This window comes from Gekko japonicus, unplaced genomic scaffold (assembly GCF_001447785.1).
Source record: "Gekko japonicus isolate JY-2015 unplaced genomic scaffold, Gekko_japonicus_V1.1 scaffold10, whole genome shotgun sequence".
NCBI lineage: Eukaryota > Metazoa > Chordata > Lepidosauria > Squamata > Gekkonidae > Gekko > Gekko japonicus.
Window position 1 is genome coordinate 1,264,809 of NW_015167526.1, and position 15,243 is coordinate 1,280,051.

Sequence of the window (15,243 nt, forward strand, 5' to 3'; positions counted from 1 at the left end):
GTAGTGCAGTCCACAGTCCCTGTCCTTTTACCACAGTGTCTTTCGGAAACCCTTCATTACAGTACCAGCCCTAATTACCTTTGTAAAAAAGCTGTCTTTAGTTTTGCACAGTTTGCAGAAAGCCCAGGAGGGTGTGAACCATCCCGACCTCATCAGGCACGCCATACCATAAGGTGTTGGCCACAACAGAGAATGGCCTGTGTATGGGCATTGGTTGGATTTTGTCCATTTGCATGGTGGCAGCTACAGAAGACCCCTCATAAGAACATAAGAGACGCCAATGTTGGATCAGGCCAAAGGCCCATCCAGTCCAACACTCTGTGTCACACAGTGGCCAAAAATACCAGGTGCCATCAGGAGGTCCAGCAGTGGGGCTGGGACACTAGAAGCCCTCCCACTGTTGCCCCCTCCCCCCAAGCACCAAGAATACAGAGCATCCCTTGCCCCAGCCTGAGAGTTTCTATAAGAACATAAGAGAAGCCAGTGTTGGATCAGGCCAGTGGCCCATCCAGTCCCTCGTCAGATGAGTGAAGCTTTGTGGCAAAATATAAGAGAAAAGGCAGTCCCTCAGATATGAATAGCATTGTATATAACGTTATTACCTTGAATTAACCTGGTAATTGATGAGCAGCCAATGGAGAGATTGCAGAATGGGAGTAATGTATGCTCCACCTAACTCCTGATAATAACCAAGCTGTGGTGTTCTGCACCAGCTGGAGTCTCCAAGTTGGCTTCAAGAGTGTTCCCTCTAAGTTGAGTTAGTGTGAGCTAGCTCATGGGTTTTTAGCCTCTGGCTCACAGATTTTTGGCTTAGCTCAGGAAGGCTGGGTCCAAAACAAACGAATGTATGCAGTAGCCAAGTCGCTCGCTCACAACTTTAATTCCAGTGGCTCACAAAGTAGAATTTTTGTTCACAGGACTCCATAGCTTAGCGGGAGCATCGGAGGAGACCTATGTGTAGAGTGCATTACAGTAGTCTTAGTCTCAGCGTTACCATGGTGTGGAACCTTGTGGCCAGATTTGCCAGGTCATGGTGGGGGGTCTGTCTTCTGTGCTAGACAGAAAAAATGTGGGGTTTTTTGTAGCTGCATTAACTTGTTTCTCCCGCAGCAATGCTGAGTCCAGAATAACCTGTAGGCTCTTAACTGAGCAAGCAAAGGTCAGTTGATCGCAATCAAAAGTGGGAGGGACTATGTCCTTCAGGATTTCTACCTTTCCAAGCAGCATCACCTATGTCTTGGTCTGAGTTCAGTTTCAGTTTGTTCACTTTCAGCCATTTAACCACCATAGGTAGACATTGGCTCAAAATCTCCTCTGTATCACCAGGAGATTTGGATAGAGAGATTCATAGTTTGGTGTCATCAGTATACTGATGATGACATCTGGTTACAAATGATTCCTTCTGAAAGGCTTACATAGAAGTTAAATAGCATGGGGGGGATACGATTGCAACCCTGTGGAACACCACAAGACAGCTCTCACGCTGGAGGTAACTGCAAACAGCAAACGAGCGGTATATAGCCAAAATAAGGACCAAACAAATAATTATATATGTGAGCTGCGGTGGCTCAAGTGATTAAGACGCTGAACTGCAGGCTGTGGAAGGTCAGTAGTTCAGCAGTTCGAGACCCGAGTGTGCCGCATGACGGAGTGAGCTCCCGTCTCTAGTCCCAGCTCCTGCCAACCTAGCAGTTCGAAAGCAAGAAATTGCAAGTAGATAAATAGGTACCCCTTCGGTGGGAAGGTAACAGCGTTCCGTGCCCCTTGGTGTTTAGTCATGCCGGCCACATGGCCATGGAAATGTCTTCGGACAGCGCTGGCTCTTCGGCTTTGAGACGGAGATGAGCACTGCAACCCTAGAGTCGGATTCGACTGGCTTTCGAGCAAGGGAACCTTTACCTTTACCTGTTTTGTAATTCTTAATCGTGCATAAATAAGAATCTTACAGCATACAGAAAATCTTGCAAACATATACAAAAGATAGGAACCTCAAGGGACACTAAATCAAATGTGAATTGGGAAACCAGAAACACTCTTTTTTTTTTTAATCAATATTTTTATTGGATTTTCATATTTATGCTTACATCAATAATTATAATTCCTCATTTCATCCCATTATCACCATATTCTAATAACTTTTTCATAACAACGCCAATAAAGACCATTATAATTACATTTTCCTTCATGTTCTTCAACAAATAGACAATTATGAAATAACACTCTTATAGTCTTTCACATCGTCCTAAGGCTCTGTGACAGTTTTAGTGCCTAATGTCAATAAGGAAGCTGGAGATGCTCATACAGTCTTTAACATTGCCCTAAGGCTATGTAACACTTTCACTGAAGGTCCAATATTCCAGAAGAAGCCGGTCACTGTCGCAAATCCTCTTATGGGGCTCTCCAGCTGTCAGATTTTCCTGTTTCACTGGGGCTTTGTCGAAGAGGTATCTTCGATAGATTCCTAAGGTGAGCATTCTTGAAACCAAAGAATCAACTTCTGAAAGATTTCTTAACAGCGTTCCTTCATGCAGTTATTTGGATACACAGATCTTAATGACGTTCTAATCTGGGTCTGACCGATATGCTATGGCAGTGGTGGCGAACCTATGGCATGGGTGCCAGAGGCGGCACTCAGAGCCCTCTCTGTGGGCATGCGTGCCATCGCCCCAGCCAGGCCCAGACCGTCATTAAAGTGTCGAATTCTCTGCCAAATAATGTTAAGTCAATGAAAGCATTTGGGATTGCTTTCCTTACTTTGTTTGGATCATCTTAAGTTAATGTATGAGTTGTTTTTTCTAAAGTAAAACCTCAGTATTCAGGTTAAATGGCCGTGTTGGCACTTTGCGATAAATAAGTGGGTTTTGGGTCACAGTTTGGACACTTGGTCTCTAAAAGGTTCACCATCACTGTGCTATGGCCACGGCTCAATGGTAGAGCGTCTGCTTTGCATGCAGGAGGCCCCAAGTTCAACCACTGACATCGCCACCACTTTAAAGGGTCTGTTAGTAGGTGAAGTGAAAGACCACCGCCCAAGACCCTGGAGAGCCACTGCTGGTCAAGAGACAATACTGACTATGATGGACCAGTGGTCTGATTCAGTTTAAGCAGCTTCATATGTTCATTTAGATAGAGGTCAACAACTAAAAGGGCTGCAGTGGCTCAAGTGGTTAAGAGGCTGAGCTGCAGACCGGAAGGTCAGTAGTTCAGCAGTTCAAGACCTGAGTGCCACATGATGGAGTGAGCACCCGTCTCTGGTCCCAGCCAATGTTCCCTCTAAGCTGAGTTAGTGTGAGCTAGCTCACAGTTTTTTAGCCTCTGGCTCACACATTTTGGTCTTAGCTCAGGAAGGATGGCTCCAGAGCAAACTAATTTATGCACTAGCCAAATTGCTCACTCACAATTTTAATGCCAGTAGCTCAGAAAGTAGAATTCTTGCTCACAAGACTCCAAAGCTTAGAGGGAACACTGGTCCCAGCTCCTGTCAACCTAGCAGTTCGAAAGCAAGAAATTGCAAGTAGATAAACTTCGGTGGGGAAGTAACAGCATTCCGTGTGCCTCGGCGTTTAGTCATGTCGGCTACATGACCACGGAAATGTCTTTGGACAGCGCTGGCTCGTCGGCTTGGAAACAGAGATGAGCACCACATCCCTAGAGTCAGATTCGACCGGCTTTCGAGCAAGGGAAACCTTTACCTTTACAGCAGCTAAAACCACTGGTCCATCTCTGTCCCATAGCTAGGCTTGAAACCAGACTGAAAAAGGTCCCAGGGGCCCAACAGTTATCCTGGTCTGGTCTGGAGCTGGTCTGCTACTGCTCTCTCAATTACTTTTCACAGGAAGGGACGATTAGAGAGTGGGCAAAAATCGGCAGCATCATTTGTTTGTAGGGATTTTAAGTCGTGGACAGACAACTGCCTCTTCGAGTGGCCAAGGGAAGATTCCTTGACTTGATGACTGAACATGCTGAACCAGATCACGCTCTGTTTAGGGCACTGGAAGTTTTTCCAGGAAAGACCCATCCCTGAGAAATACTATCCAGGCCTTTGTTATCCCGTGCGAAGGGAGCAGAGGGCTGAGTCTGTTGTTCTGGCAAGATCAAAACTTTCCTCTCAAGAGTGGTCTCCATTGCCTTGCTAATTTTATGGTGTGTGCCCTGTACTTAATGACTACCTAGTTTTGACGTTCCCTTGCTTCATGTTGAGATGTTTAACAGTAAATACAGGCCTGTTTGGAATCTCTTGGGAAGTCAGACATGTGCATCTTGTGACTCACAAAGCTCCGCAAACTCCACCAGCCACGCATTGTGCCTTGTCAGGGGCTTGGTGCCCCTGTTCTGGCCAACACAGGAGGCTTCGCAAAGCCATCGAGCCCAGCTTGACGAGCCAGTGTCACAGATGTGCAGACCTCTTTTAGGCCATTCTTCTGCTGGATGGAAAATTAAGAACATTAGAACATAAGAGAAGCAAATGTTGGATCGGGCCAGTGGCCCATCCAGTCCAACACACTGTCACACACAGTGGCCAAAAATACCAGGTGCCATCAGGAGTTCCAGCAGGGGGGCCAGGACACTAGAAGCCCTCCCATTGTTGCCCCCCCCAAAGCACCAAGAAGACAGAGCATCACTTGCCCCAGACCGAGAGTACCTATCTATTGTTGTTGTTGTTCAGTCGCACAGTCGAGTCCGACTCTTTGCGACCCCATGGACCAGATCCCGCCAGGCCCTCCGGTCTTCCGCCATCCTCTGAAGTTTGCTCAACTTCATGTTCGTTGCATCGATGACACTGTCTAACCATCTCATCCTTTGCCGTCCCCGTCTTCTTTGACCTTCAATCTTTCCCAGCATCAGGGTCTTCTCCAGGGAGTGCGCCCTTCTCATTTGGTGGCCAAAGTATTTGAGCTTCAGTTTCATTATCTGGCCTTCCAGGGAACAGTCAGGGTTGATTTCTTTGAGGATTGACTGATTTGTTCTTCTTGCAGTCCAAGGGACTCTCAAGAGTCTTCTCCAGCACCATAGTTCAAAAGAATCTATTCTTCTGCACTCGGCCTTCCTATCTATACCTTGTGGCTAATAGCCACTGATGGACCTCTGCTCCATATGCTGATCCAGTTCCCCCTTGAAGCCGTCCATGCTTCTGGCTGCCACCACCTCCTGTGGCAGTGAATTCCATGTGTTAATCACTCTTTGGGTGAAGAAGGACTTCCTTTTAATCTGTTCTAACCCGACTGCTCAGCAATTTAATGGAGTGCCCACGGGTTCTTGTATTGTGAGAAAGGGAGAAAAGTACCTCTTTCTCGACCTGCTCTATCCCATGAATAATCTTATAAACCTCGATCATGTCACCCCTCAGCCATCGTTTCTCCAAGCAAAAGAGCCCCAAGCGCTTTAACCTTTCTTCATAGTGAAAGTGTTCCAACCCTTTTATCATCCTAGTTGCCCTCTTCTGCACTTTTTGCAATGCTATAATATCCTTTCTGTGGTGTGGTGACCAGAACTGTACACAGTATTCCAAATGAGGTCGCACCATTGATTTATGCAGGGGCATTATGATACTGGCTGATTTGTGTGTGCATTTCCTGTTGCTCCTCTCCACAGTATTCGATGGAATAATATACTTACTGCACCCTTTGTAGAACAATGTAAAGTGGACTAGACAAAGTACAAAGGGCTCTTTTGAGTTAGCGAGCTGCAAGTGAGACTGCAAGGAAGCTTTTTATTTGCAGAGATTTCAGAATTGCTCAGATATGTCAGAGTATATTTTTTTTGTATCCCTCTTATCTCCACCGCAGCCATTCCCTCCGGTTTCCTTCTGTTCTTGCAGGCTGCTTATCTTGACAACCGCGAGCAAACCTTAGTGAAAGAGCCAGTGGCACTCTGGGAGTCAACTGGCCCTTTTTCATGAGGACGGGGATTGTGGCGTGTGGCATGGAAAACCTAATTAGGTTAGGAAATGGTCTTCAGAGCTCTAAATGGAGGCAGGGAAACCTTCTCTTTTGCTCTCGGGCACAAGGTAATCCTTGTTTAATTTTTCATCCGATCGCTTTGTTGGATGCGTTTCAGGGGATCCATCACTCCTGCTTTTCATAACTGGCGTCTGCGTGGTTTTCCTGTGCCTGCTGTCTGTTCCTCCGCACCTCTTTTGTTTTGAAGGGGAGCCAGATCAAAATGGCCATGATCCAAGGCCAAGGATCGATCCCTTGGTGATGGAAAAGATAAGAGAGCCAAGACAGTGTGTGTAGAAAGCCAGTGCAGGGCCTAACCGCACATCGGGAAGCGGTTGTGCCTGCCCCGGTCCTGCTGACTGGATGTGCCGTTTCAGTTCACAAAAACAGTAAGAGGAGGTTGAAGCCCCCTTTCCTTATGGTCCGGATCCATAAGGCACCAGACGTAACGTGCAGTTAGGCCCTCAGGCGGGAACATTACAGGTGGGAACATTACATGTACACCAGTTTGGTGTCGTGGTTAAGCGCGCGGACTCTAATCTGGGAGAACCGAGTTTGATTCCCCACTCCTCCACTTGAACCTGCTGGATGACCTTGGGCAAGCCATAGTTCTGTGAGATCTGTTCTCTCAAGAGGAGTCCTTGAAAGAGCTCTCTCAGCCCCACCTACCTCACAGGGTGTCTGTTATAGGGAGGAGAAGGGGTTTGTAAGCCGCTCTGAGAGTCCTTTGGGTAGTGAAAGGCGGGGTATAAAGCCAATCTCTTCTCTTCTTCTAAATTGTTTCATGTGAGTAGCCATTTTAGTCTGTACCAGTAGAACAAAATTCTACTCCAGTAGAACCTTAATGACCGGCAAAACTTTCCAGGGCATAAGCTGTCATGAGTCAAAGCCCCCTTTGTCAGATACCTCTAAAAAAGTAAAGGTAAAGGTTCCCTTGCTCGAAAGCCAGTCGAATCTAGGGCTACGGTGCTCATCACCGATTCCAAGCCGAAGAGCCAGCGCTGTCCAAAGACATTTCCGTGGTCATGTGGCCGGCATGACTAAACACCAAGGCGCACGGAACGCTGTTACCTTCCCACCGAAGGGGTACCTATTTATCTACTTGCAATTTCTTGCTTTCGAACGGCTAGGTTGGCAGGAGCTGGGACTAGAGACGGGAGCTCACTCCGTCATGCGGCACACTCGGGTCTCGAACTGCTGAACTACCGACCTTCCACAGCCTACAGTTCAGCGTCTTAACCACTTGAGCCACCGCAACTCCCAGATACCTCTAGTAATATATATATTTACCAGTATGTTCCCAGGCCCAACTCAAGGTATTGGCATTGATCTGTACTGGCCTGGATAACCTGGGTCTGGGGTGGATCAGAGACCATCGTTCCAGTATGAAACCTGCAGTTTTTTAAGATCAGCTTGGGGGATCCTGGTTCAGGTGACAACTCATCTACAATTCAGAACTCACAAGAAGCAGGACCTTCTCAGTAGCTGCCCGACAACTCCGGGATGGCCTTCCACTGGTTCCTAGTATGTCTCCCTCCATGCAGGTATTCCATAGAAAGATTATTAATTAATTAATTAATTAATTATTTTATTTAATTTGTATCCCGCCCTCCCTGCCAGGCAGGCTCAGGGCGGCTTTCAGCATATGTATAAATATATTAAAACAGCAAGATACATTAAAACAGTAATAAAGTTAAAACCAAAACATGGGAAACCAAAAGATGGGAAATCTTCTTGTTTCAGGAGCTTTGGGAATTAGCACTTTTTAAAGTCTATTAATGTTTGGTCTGCTTTTCCCCTGTCTGTTCTAGATTTTAATGGCTTTGATACTTTCAGTGTCAACATTTTATTTATTTATTTGATTTATAACCCGCTCTCCCGGGAACCGGCTCAGAGCAGGTGACAACAATTTATAAATGTACAATTCAGAGCCTTCTAAAAAAACCCCAACAATAAATGCAATAAATAAATTGTGATGTTATGATTATATGCCGCTTTGAAAAATGATTTGCGGAAAGCAGGATATAAATGTTATAAATAAGACATCTCTTCCCTATTAGAAATGATACTTTCTTATAGATGCCCTGCCTCCAAAGCCATTTCACTTTAGAAAACACTATGGGGCTTTTAATGTGGGGGCTTTTGATAGGGGACAGGAGATGAAGTTAAGATATTTAACGTTTACACCTGTAAACTGATGCGGGTTGACTTGTCTGGGTTTGCTTTATGTATCGTGTGAAAGGGCTCCTGCTAAGATGACAGGAAAGCTCTTAAACCTCTCTCTTGTTAAGGTATTAACGATCCTAGCCAAGCAATAAGAACATCTGGCCAAAAGGTTCATTCTCTCTTTTCATTGTGAAGACTTCTCTCTCTCCCCCCCCCACCCCTATCTCTTCTTTCCATAATTAATGTAGCTAAAGTTTCCACGTGACTGTTTAAAAGTCAGTAGCGTAGGACTTGGTTGCAGACATGCTCATTGTTAAACATCAGGTTTATATAGCTTTTGGCAAATACCGTGGGAGGGAATCTAGCCAGTGGATGTTCTTGCAAAACTGCGACGAAAATCTGCTGGCCCAAGTACAGGTCCTGCCTCTCCGCCTTTATCACAGTGACAGAACAAATATAGAAATGACTCACCGCAGACAAATGAGTTGGAACTAGAAGGGCGTTGCTGTAGCGAACAGTACCTGTCAAGCGGGTGTGTTACAGAGTGGGAGGCAGTCGAGGCAGCAAGGTGAGTTATGGACAGCTTCCTGAAGTGCCGTCCTGACGGAGTGCCGCCAGTGTGTCGAATAATGCCCTTCGCATACTCCTCATCATCATCCTTCCCTTTATTTGGAGGACATGGGCTTGGATTCCTGTTAGGGGCACGTTGACTTTAAGATGAGGAACATGTTGTGTGCCGGAGCGGTTTGTCAAATGTTGAAAAAGGCTTGGAGGAGAAATGAGCTGAAGGATCTATCTTTCAGCCCTGCTCCTGCAGAGTGCAGGGGGTTGGACTAGATGACCTGCAAGATCCCTTCCAACTCTAACATTCATTACATATACATAGACCTTTATTGGCATAACACAGGAACAGTAAGGAAGGCAATGGAACAAATAAATTAATAGAATGAATTAATAGATCATAACAAGTTACATCAAGTTACACCAGCAGGGGATCATTTTTAAACTTGTCAAGAATAGTGAACTCAGTTAAAAAATATAACAATCCAAATGAGCACAAGGGGGATTAAGACTTATGCGCCCTTACCCTTCGCTTCCAAACATAAGCTAAGAATTCAGCAACAGACAGGGTCATTGCCGAGAACTTATCAGACAATAGAATTTTAAGATCATTGTCAGTCGAATTCCTTGTGGAAGGTCAGTGGGGATTGATCAAATAGCTGGCATGGTAGAGTATTGGGGTCAGCGTAGAAGGATATGAGCAACTGAATCAGGTTCGCTATAGAGACAATTGCAGGATCTTCTTCGTGGTCTCTGTGCTTCACACCAATGGGATCTAGTGCGCCTGTGTGAATGCACAGATGACCACTCGAAGATCACCAGTTACTGGTAAGCAACCTGTTTATCTTCTTCGTGGTCTCTGTGCTTCACACCAATGGGATCTAGTGCGCCTGCGCAGGCGCACTAGATCCCATTGGTGTGAATGCACAGATGACCACTCGAAGATCACCAGTTACTGGTAAGCAACCTGTTTTTCTATCCCTATAGGGGATACCCCTATATCTGCCTGAAACAACAGCCAAAGGAAAGAGATTAAATCTCGTTAGCATAAAAACCCGCCGATAAAGTGGAATTGTTAGATTAGAGATGCACAAAGCCATAGAGGCCTCTAACATTCTATGATTTGTGAGGGAGGCGATCTTGGAATGTGTCGATAAGAGAATCCCAGTGCTTCTGGGTAAACTGTGAGAACCTGAGAGCATGCGAGCCTCAATTCAAGAACGTGGGCCAGTATCAAACAAGCAGGAGGGTGCGCGGGGTATGTTCATGCATCTTGATCAACTGTGGTTTGTTTAAATGGTGCTGTGGACATCAGTGTCTAATAGACACCGGTCTGTTAGACGTAAGGAGCAAGTTCTGGTCTGTTCATAAACCCGACTCGTTTGCCTCTTGCTTTCCCACATCCTAGCAGGAAGGGTGACTTCCCTTTGGTGCCAGTTCTGCGACCCGGTGGTCAGGAAGGGCACTGGAGTTTGATCAAACCACAGTTTGTAAGCCGCTGTTGTAGCATACATAGTCTGGACGTAAAGCTAGATTCCAGTCCAGTAGCACCCTAGAGAACAAGATGGGGGGGAGGGGCATGAGCCGTAGGGTTTACCAGGCACGAGACGTTCAGAGGTGGTTTGCCATTGCCTGCCTCCATGTCATGATGACCCTGGCATTCCTTAGAGGTCTCCCGTGCGAGTACTAGCCAGGGCTGACTCTGATAAGACTGGGCTAGCCTGGGCTGTCCAGGTCACGGCCTCAAAAGCCCCCCCCCAAAAAAAAATCTTGTGCACCTCTAAGGTGTGACTCAAATCTACCTGTGCTTCTGCAGACCAAGACAGCCACCCTCTGAAACAATCTGGACAAACGGCAGGGCTATTTTTGGGCAGGAACGCACAGGAATGGAGTTCCGGCTGGCTCCCAAGTTGACCACGCCCAGCAGGAACTCATTAGCATAATAGGCCACACCCAATAGCAGAAACCCATTAGGATTGGCTACATTAGGGGTGTGTGGCCTAACATGCAAAGGGGCTCCTGCTACCAAAAAAGCCCCCTGGGTTTTGACAACAAACAAGGTAAACAGAATAAGAAGCAAAAGGTAGGTGTGGCTGGATGACCACACTTCTGGTAATGTGGGGGTGTGGCCTAATATGCTAATGAGCTATGCTCTCATGGGTGTGGCTGGATATGCTAATAAGTTTCTGTTGTTGGGTGTGGCGTATTATGCTAATGAGTTCCTGCTGGGCTTTTTCTACAAAAAAAGCCCTGACAAACGGTATCAACTGATGCTGGTTGAATATTCGTTTAACTCGTATCACTTTGCCCAAAGAATTCGGGGGATTATGCTGAGAATTCTCCGTTAGAGATCCATGGCCCTGCTCACAGAACTACAGTTCCCAAGACCCTCTGGGGAGAGGAATGGCAAATCAGTTTTGAACAGGGTCTAGGCACATCCTTCTGCCCTAAGAAAATGACGTCGTCGTATCCCTCAAGCCATGCCCAGGAGATGCACTCCTCAGCTGCTCTGATATAAATACGAAGCGCTTGTTGCACGGGGAAGAAATTGTCCGAAACTGTGACCAGATGACCGGTAGGCAACTCTTCCTGAATGTAAAATCTGCTGTCTCTTAGTTTCACTGCCGTTAAAAGGCTTTTAAATATATATATATATAGCTAAAAAGAGCTGTATGCTCTTATCCCACCTGTACAGTGTAAAAACAACAATCAGCCACCACTGATCAATCCATGAGTGAGGGCTTTAAAAGACTCTCGGAATGAGGTGGACGGAGTCTTTTGGTATTGTTTCTTGAACTCGGTGGGTCAGAACTAAGTGAACGTCATTACCATTTGGCAGCTATTTGGCCCGTACAGGAGCAGCTGGCGCCCTCCCAACTCTTTGTAGACGGTCAGATGTCTGTCTGTGTCGCACACGCTTCATCTCCATTATTTGCACCCTCAGTTGCCTCTGCAAAGAGATTAGAGCCGGCAATGACACATTCTCTTTGGCTCTAGGAGCCAGACTCATTTTTCAGCCTTCCAAGTTCTGTATTTGAATGACCAGTTTTTCTAATTATTGCTGCCCCAAAACTTCATACTACCCCCTTTACAGTCTCTCATAATGTTCTGAAAGCTGGTCACAAAAGTATTGTGACATATAAGTACAGGGGTGACTGGTTGTGATCAACACAGCAAAAAGCTATCCTCTAATGCAGGGGTGTCGAACTCATTGGTTATGAGGGCCGGATCGGACCTAAATGAGCCGGGCCACGTGTTTCATAAAATGTAATGCCAGGTAGCGGAGATATATACTTTATAAAGGGCACAAAGGGGTTTTTTAAAACTTAAAATAAAAACATGCTTAAAACGTTAGCTCTGCAAGCTGCAAACCTACTTTTGATTTATTGACATTCACCACAGAAATCTCACGCTCAGGGTTCTGAGTCTAGGACCCAGGTTAAAACACGAAATGGCTGAGTGATTAAGAGAGTGGTGAAGCAAGCTGTGATGCAGCAGCAGCAGCAGAACTGGAAGCAGAAGACGGCCATTTTCACTGTGGGCCTGATGGAAGCCCTCCGGGGGGGCCTGATCCAGCCCCCGGGCCGCATGTTTGACACCCCTGCTCTAACCCTTTCCTAATCTGCACCAGTTTGTTCCAATTTCACATAAAACCATTATTGCTTTTAAAAAGCTCCATTTAATTGTATATTGGATCCAGTCTAGAAAGCCTTGGGTTAAGGGATTCATCACCAGCAGTGAAAGGTATTAAGTTTATGTATAAACAAGCCATGACAAGAACTTCATATACATTTGTTTTTATGTCATACAGCAAAACATTTCTGATGCGAAATGATAAATAAGCTTTGGGTTGGATCCAGCTAGTTTCCCCCCCCCCTTAATCTTGTTCAGTTCCCCATCTTATCAAAGCTCCTGGTTTACCTGGCTTTGGTCCACGGGGGCCCCGTGATCCCAAACACGGACTTCTTTGGTGGTCACAGGGGGGACTCTTCCCTGTTTCCCCCCGCCACCAGTGGAAAAGCTGGTTAGATCCAAACCTTTGTACTTCTACAGAGAATCGCTGTGTTCCAATAAAGCCATTGCTGAAACTATTAGACAGCCCAGTGGTATTTCTGGGATTTGTCAGGCCTTGGACTAGAGGCAGATAGTCCCTTATCCTGTCCATAGAACATATTTACAGCAGGTTTTGGAAGCCTTTGCAAAGGTTCTTTAATCTATTGATTGGAGAACTTTCTTGGTCATTCGGGTAACTTCGGCAAGCTTCATGGTTTCCCCTTGATGTTAAAATCTGTGTGTGTGTGTCATCTGTTGACTTTAGATTTGGATCAAAGATACCGGATAAAGCACTGCTTTGGAGTCTGAGCTCTGCAGAATTTGGCCCTGTGTTTTTATTATGCTACCGAGAACCTTGGGGAGGGGGGTTAACCTGGAATCCAGCCAAGCTATAAAGCACTTTCTTTCTAAATTATAAATAATTTAGCAAGCACTGAAGATAACTTTTTTTTTATTCAGCATTTTTCATGTATGTCTCTCATTTTAGCCTCAACGAAATGATGAGTTGATTGGCATTTATTTTTTTGTTTTTACTATATAGATGTAGAGGTTATTAATTTCTTCGTTGACATGCAACAAAGCAAATGACTTGGAAGATTGTGTCCGTGCTCAAGGAGGCGGTGGAGGTTGAGCATGGGACCTGCCTTGTCAAAGTCTTCTCCGACACTTGTTTGCAAGCAGATTTGCATAGAATGCCACATTCCTAAGACTTGGGTTTGAGATGACCTAGCACAGTGGTGGTGAACCTATGGCACGGGTGCCAGAGGTGGCACTCAGAGCCCTCTCTGTGGGCACGCGTGCCATCGCCCCAGCCAGGCCCAGGCCATCATTAAAGTGTCGAATTCTCTGCCAAATAATTTTAAGTAAATGAAAGCATTTGGGATTGCTTTCCTTACTTTGTTTGGATCATCTTAAGTTAATGTATGAGTTGTTTTTTCTAAAGTAAAACCTCAGTATTCAGGTTAAATTGCCGTGTTGGCACTTTGCGATAAATAAGTGGGTTTTGGGTCGCAGTTTGGGCACTCGGTCTCTAAAAGGTTCGCCATCACTGACCTAGCATGCGATTTGTTTTGGGAATTGATCACTTCTGCTCAAAGTGTCATTCCGGTCACTTTGCTTAACAATACTTGCTTTTGCTTAGAATTTCCTGAAATCCTAGTATATAGTGGAAGGATGTTCCGGTTGTCAAGGTCCTCAATGCTTAGTTGTATTGCAGACTCCCAGCTCTTTGCCTGTCATAGAATTGGATTGGGCCTCCTTTCTGTGTGCCCAGACAGTAGTCATTTCCTCATTCTCATGTTGGGGATCGCAAGTAGTTTTGTGCTTCTGCAGTAGTTGTACACATCCTGCAAGTTACCCCCAAAATATTTTGAAAAGAGTCATGATTCTGTGATGTTATAAATGAATTGATTTTGCAAATCAGGCCTGCAAGTAGTGGCCTGCTTATTCCAAAGGGCTTACCTTGTTTTATTCCAAAATTTTACTCTCCTTGATTACCCCAGCATTGGGCTCTCAGAGCAGATTTCAGTAAATAGTTCAACAAAACGCTATACATTACTGGAATAAAAACAACATGTTTTTATAACAAAACTAACAGTTGAATGTAACTTTGGAAGAATGGATTGTAGGCTAAATTTGTTACTGCCATGGTTTGCTTTGTGAAGGCTCCAAAGTTAAACATTTGGAAGCATACTGATGAAAATATTTTTCTCTCTCCAAGGAGGGATTTTCCAGGTTTTGTAAGTAAACAAACAGTGGTATGTTGTTTTTGAATTCCCTATCCTCCTCTTTCCACAGAAACAATGAGACGAGTGGTACGACAGAGCAAGTTTCGGCACGTGTTTGGGCAGGCGGTGAAAAACGACCAGTGCTACGATGACATTAGAGTTTCCCGTGTTACCTGGGATAGTTCATTTTGTGCTGTTAATACCAAATTTGTTGCAATAATAATAGAGGCTAGTGGCGGCGGCGCATTCCTGGTTCTACCTTTACATAAGGTAAGTTGTTAACTCTATCCTACATCTTCATCCTGCACATCTATTACATAAGAACATAAGAGAAGCCAATGCTGGATCAGGCCAATGGCCCATCTAGTCCAACACTCTGTGTCACACAGTGGCCAAAAATACCAGGGGCCCTCAGGAGGTCCAGCAGTGGGGCCAGGACACTAGAAGCCCTCCCACTGTCACCGCCCCCCCAAGCACCAAGAATACAGTGCATCACTTGCCCCAGCCTGTGAGTTCCTATCTATACCTTATGGCTAATTACAGTGTGGTTTGTTTTCTTTAGAATTAAAACAAACAAAAAACTCAGCAACTGGAAAAGCCTGGGTTGTATTTGCTTAGTTGAATTGAATTCTGTTGCTGTTGGTGTTATGTTCATTAGATTGTCTATTATATTGTTCATTAGAGAGCCAGTTTGGTGTAGTGGTTAAGTGTGCGGACTCTAATCTGGGAGAACCGGGTTTGATTCCCCACTCCTCCACTTGCACCTGCTGATGTGACCTTGGGTCAGTCACAATCTC

General features: G+C 45.5%; 1 protein-coding gene across 3 annotated transcripts in view; it reads left to right on the plus strand.

Annotated features, from left to right (window-relative positions):
* CORO1C (coronin 1C) overlaps window positions 1-15,243 on the plus strand; it is a 124,664-nt gene that overhangs the window by 39,848 nt on the left and 69,573 nt on the right. For all 3 annotated transcript variants that reach the window (XM_015413274.1, XM_015413273.1, XM_015413275.1), the window contains exon 2: window positions 14,517-14,716. In XM_015413274.1, the coding sequence (XP_015268760.1) occupies window positions 14,522-14,716 (195 nt within the window). In that variant the 5' untranslated portion in view covers window positions 14,517-14,521. The remainder of the gene's footprint in view (window positions 1-14,516; window positions 14,717-15,243) is intronic.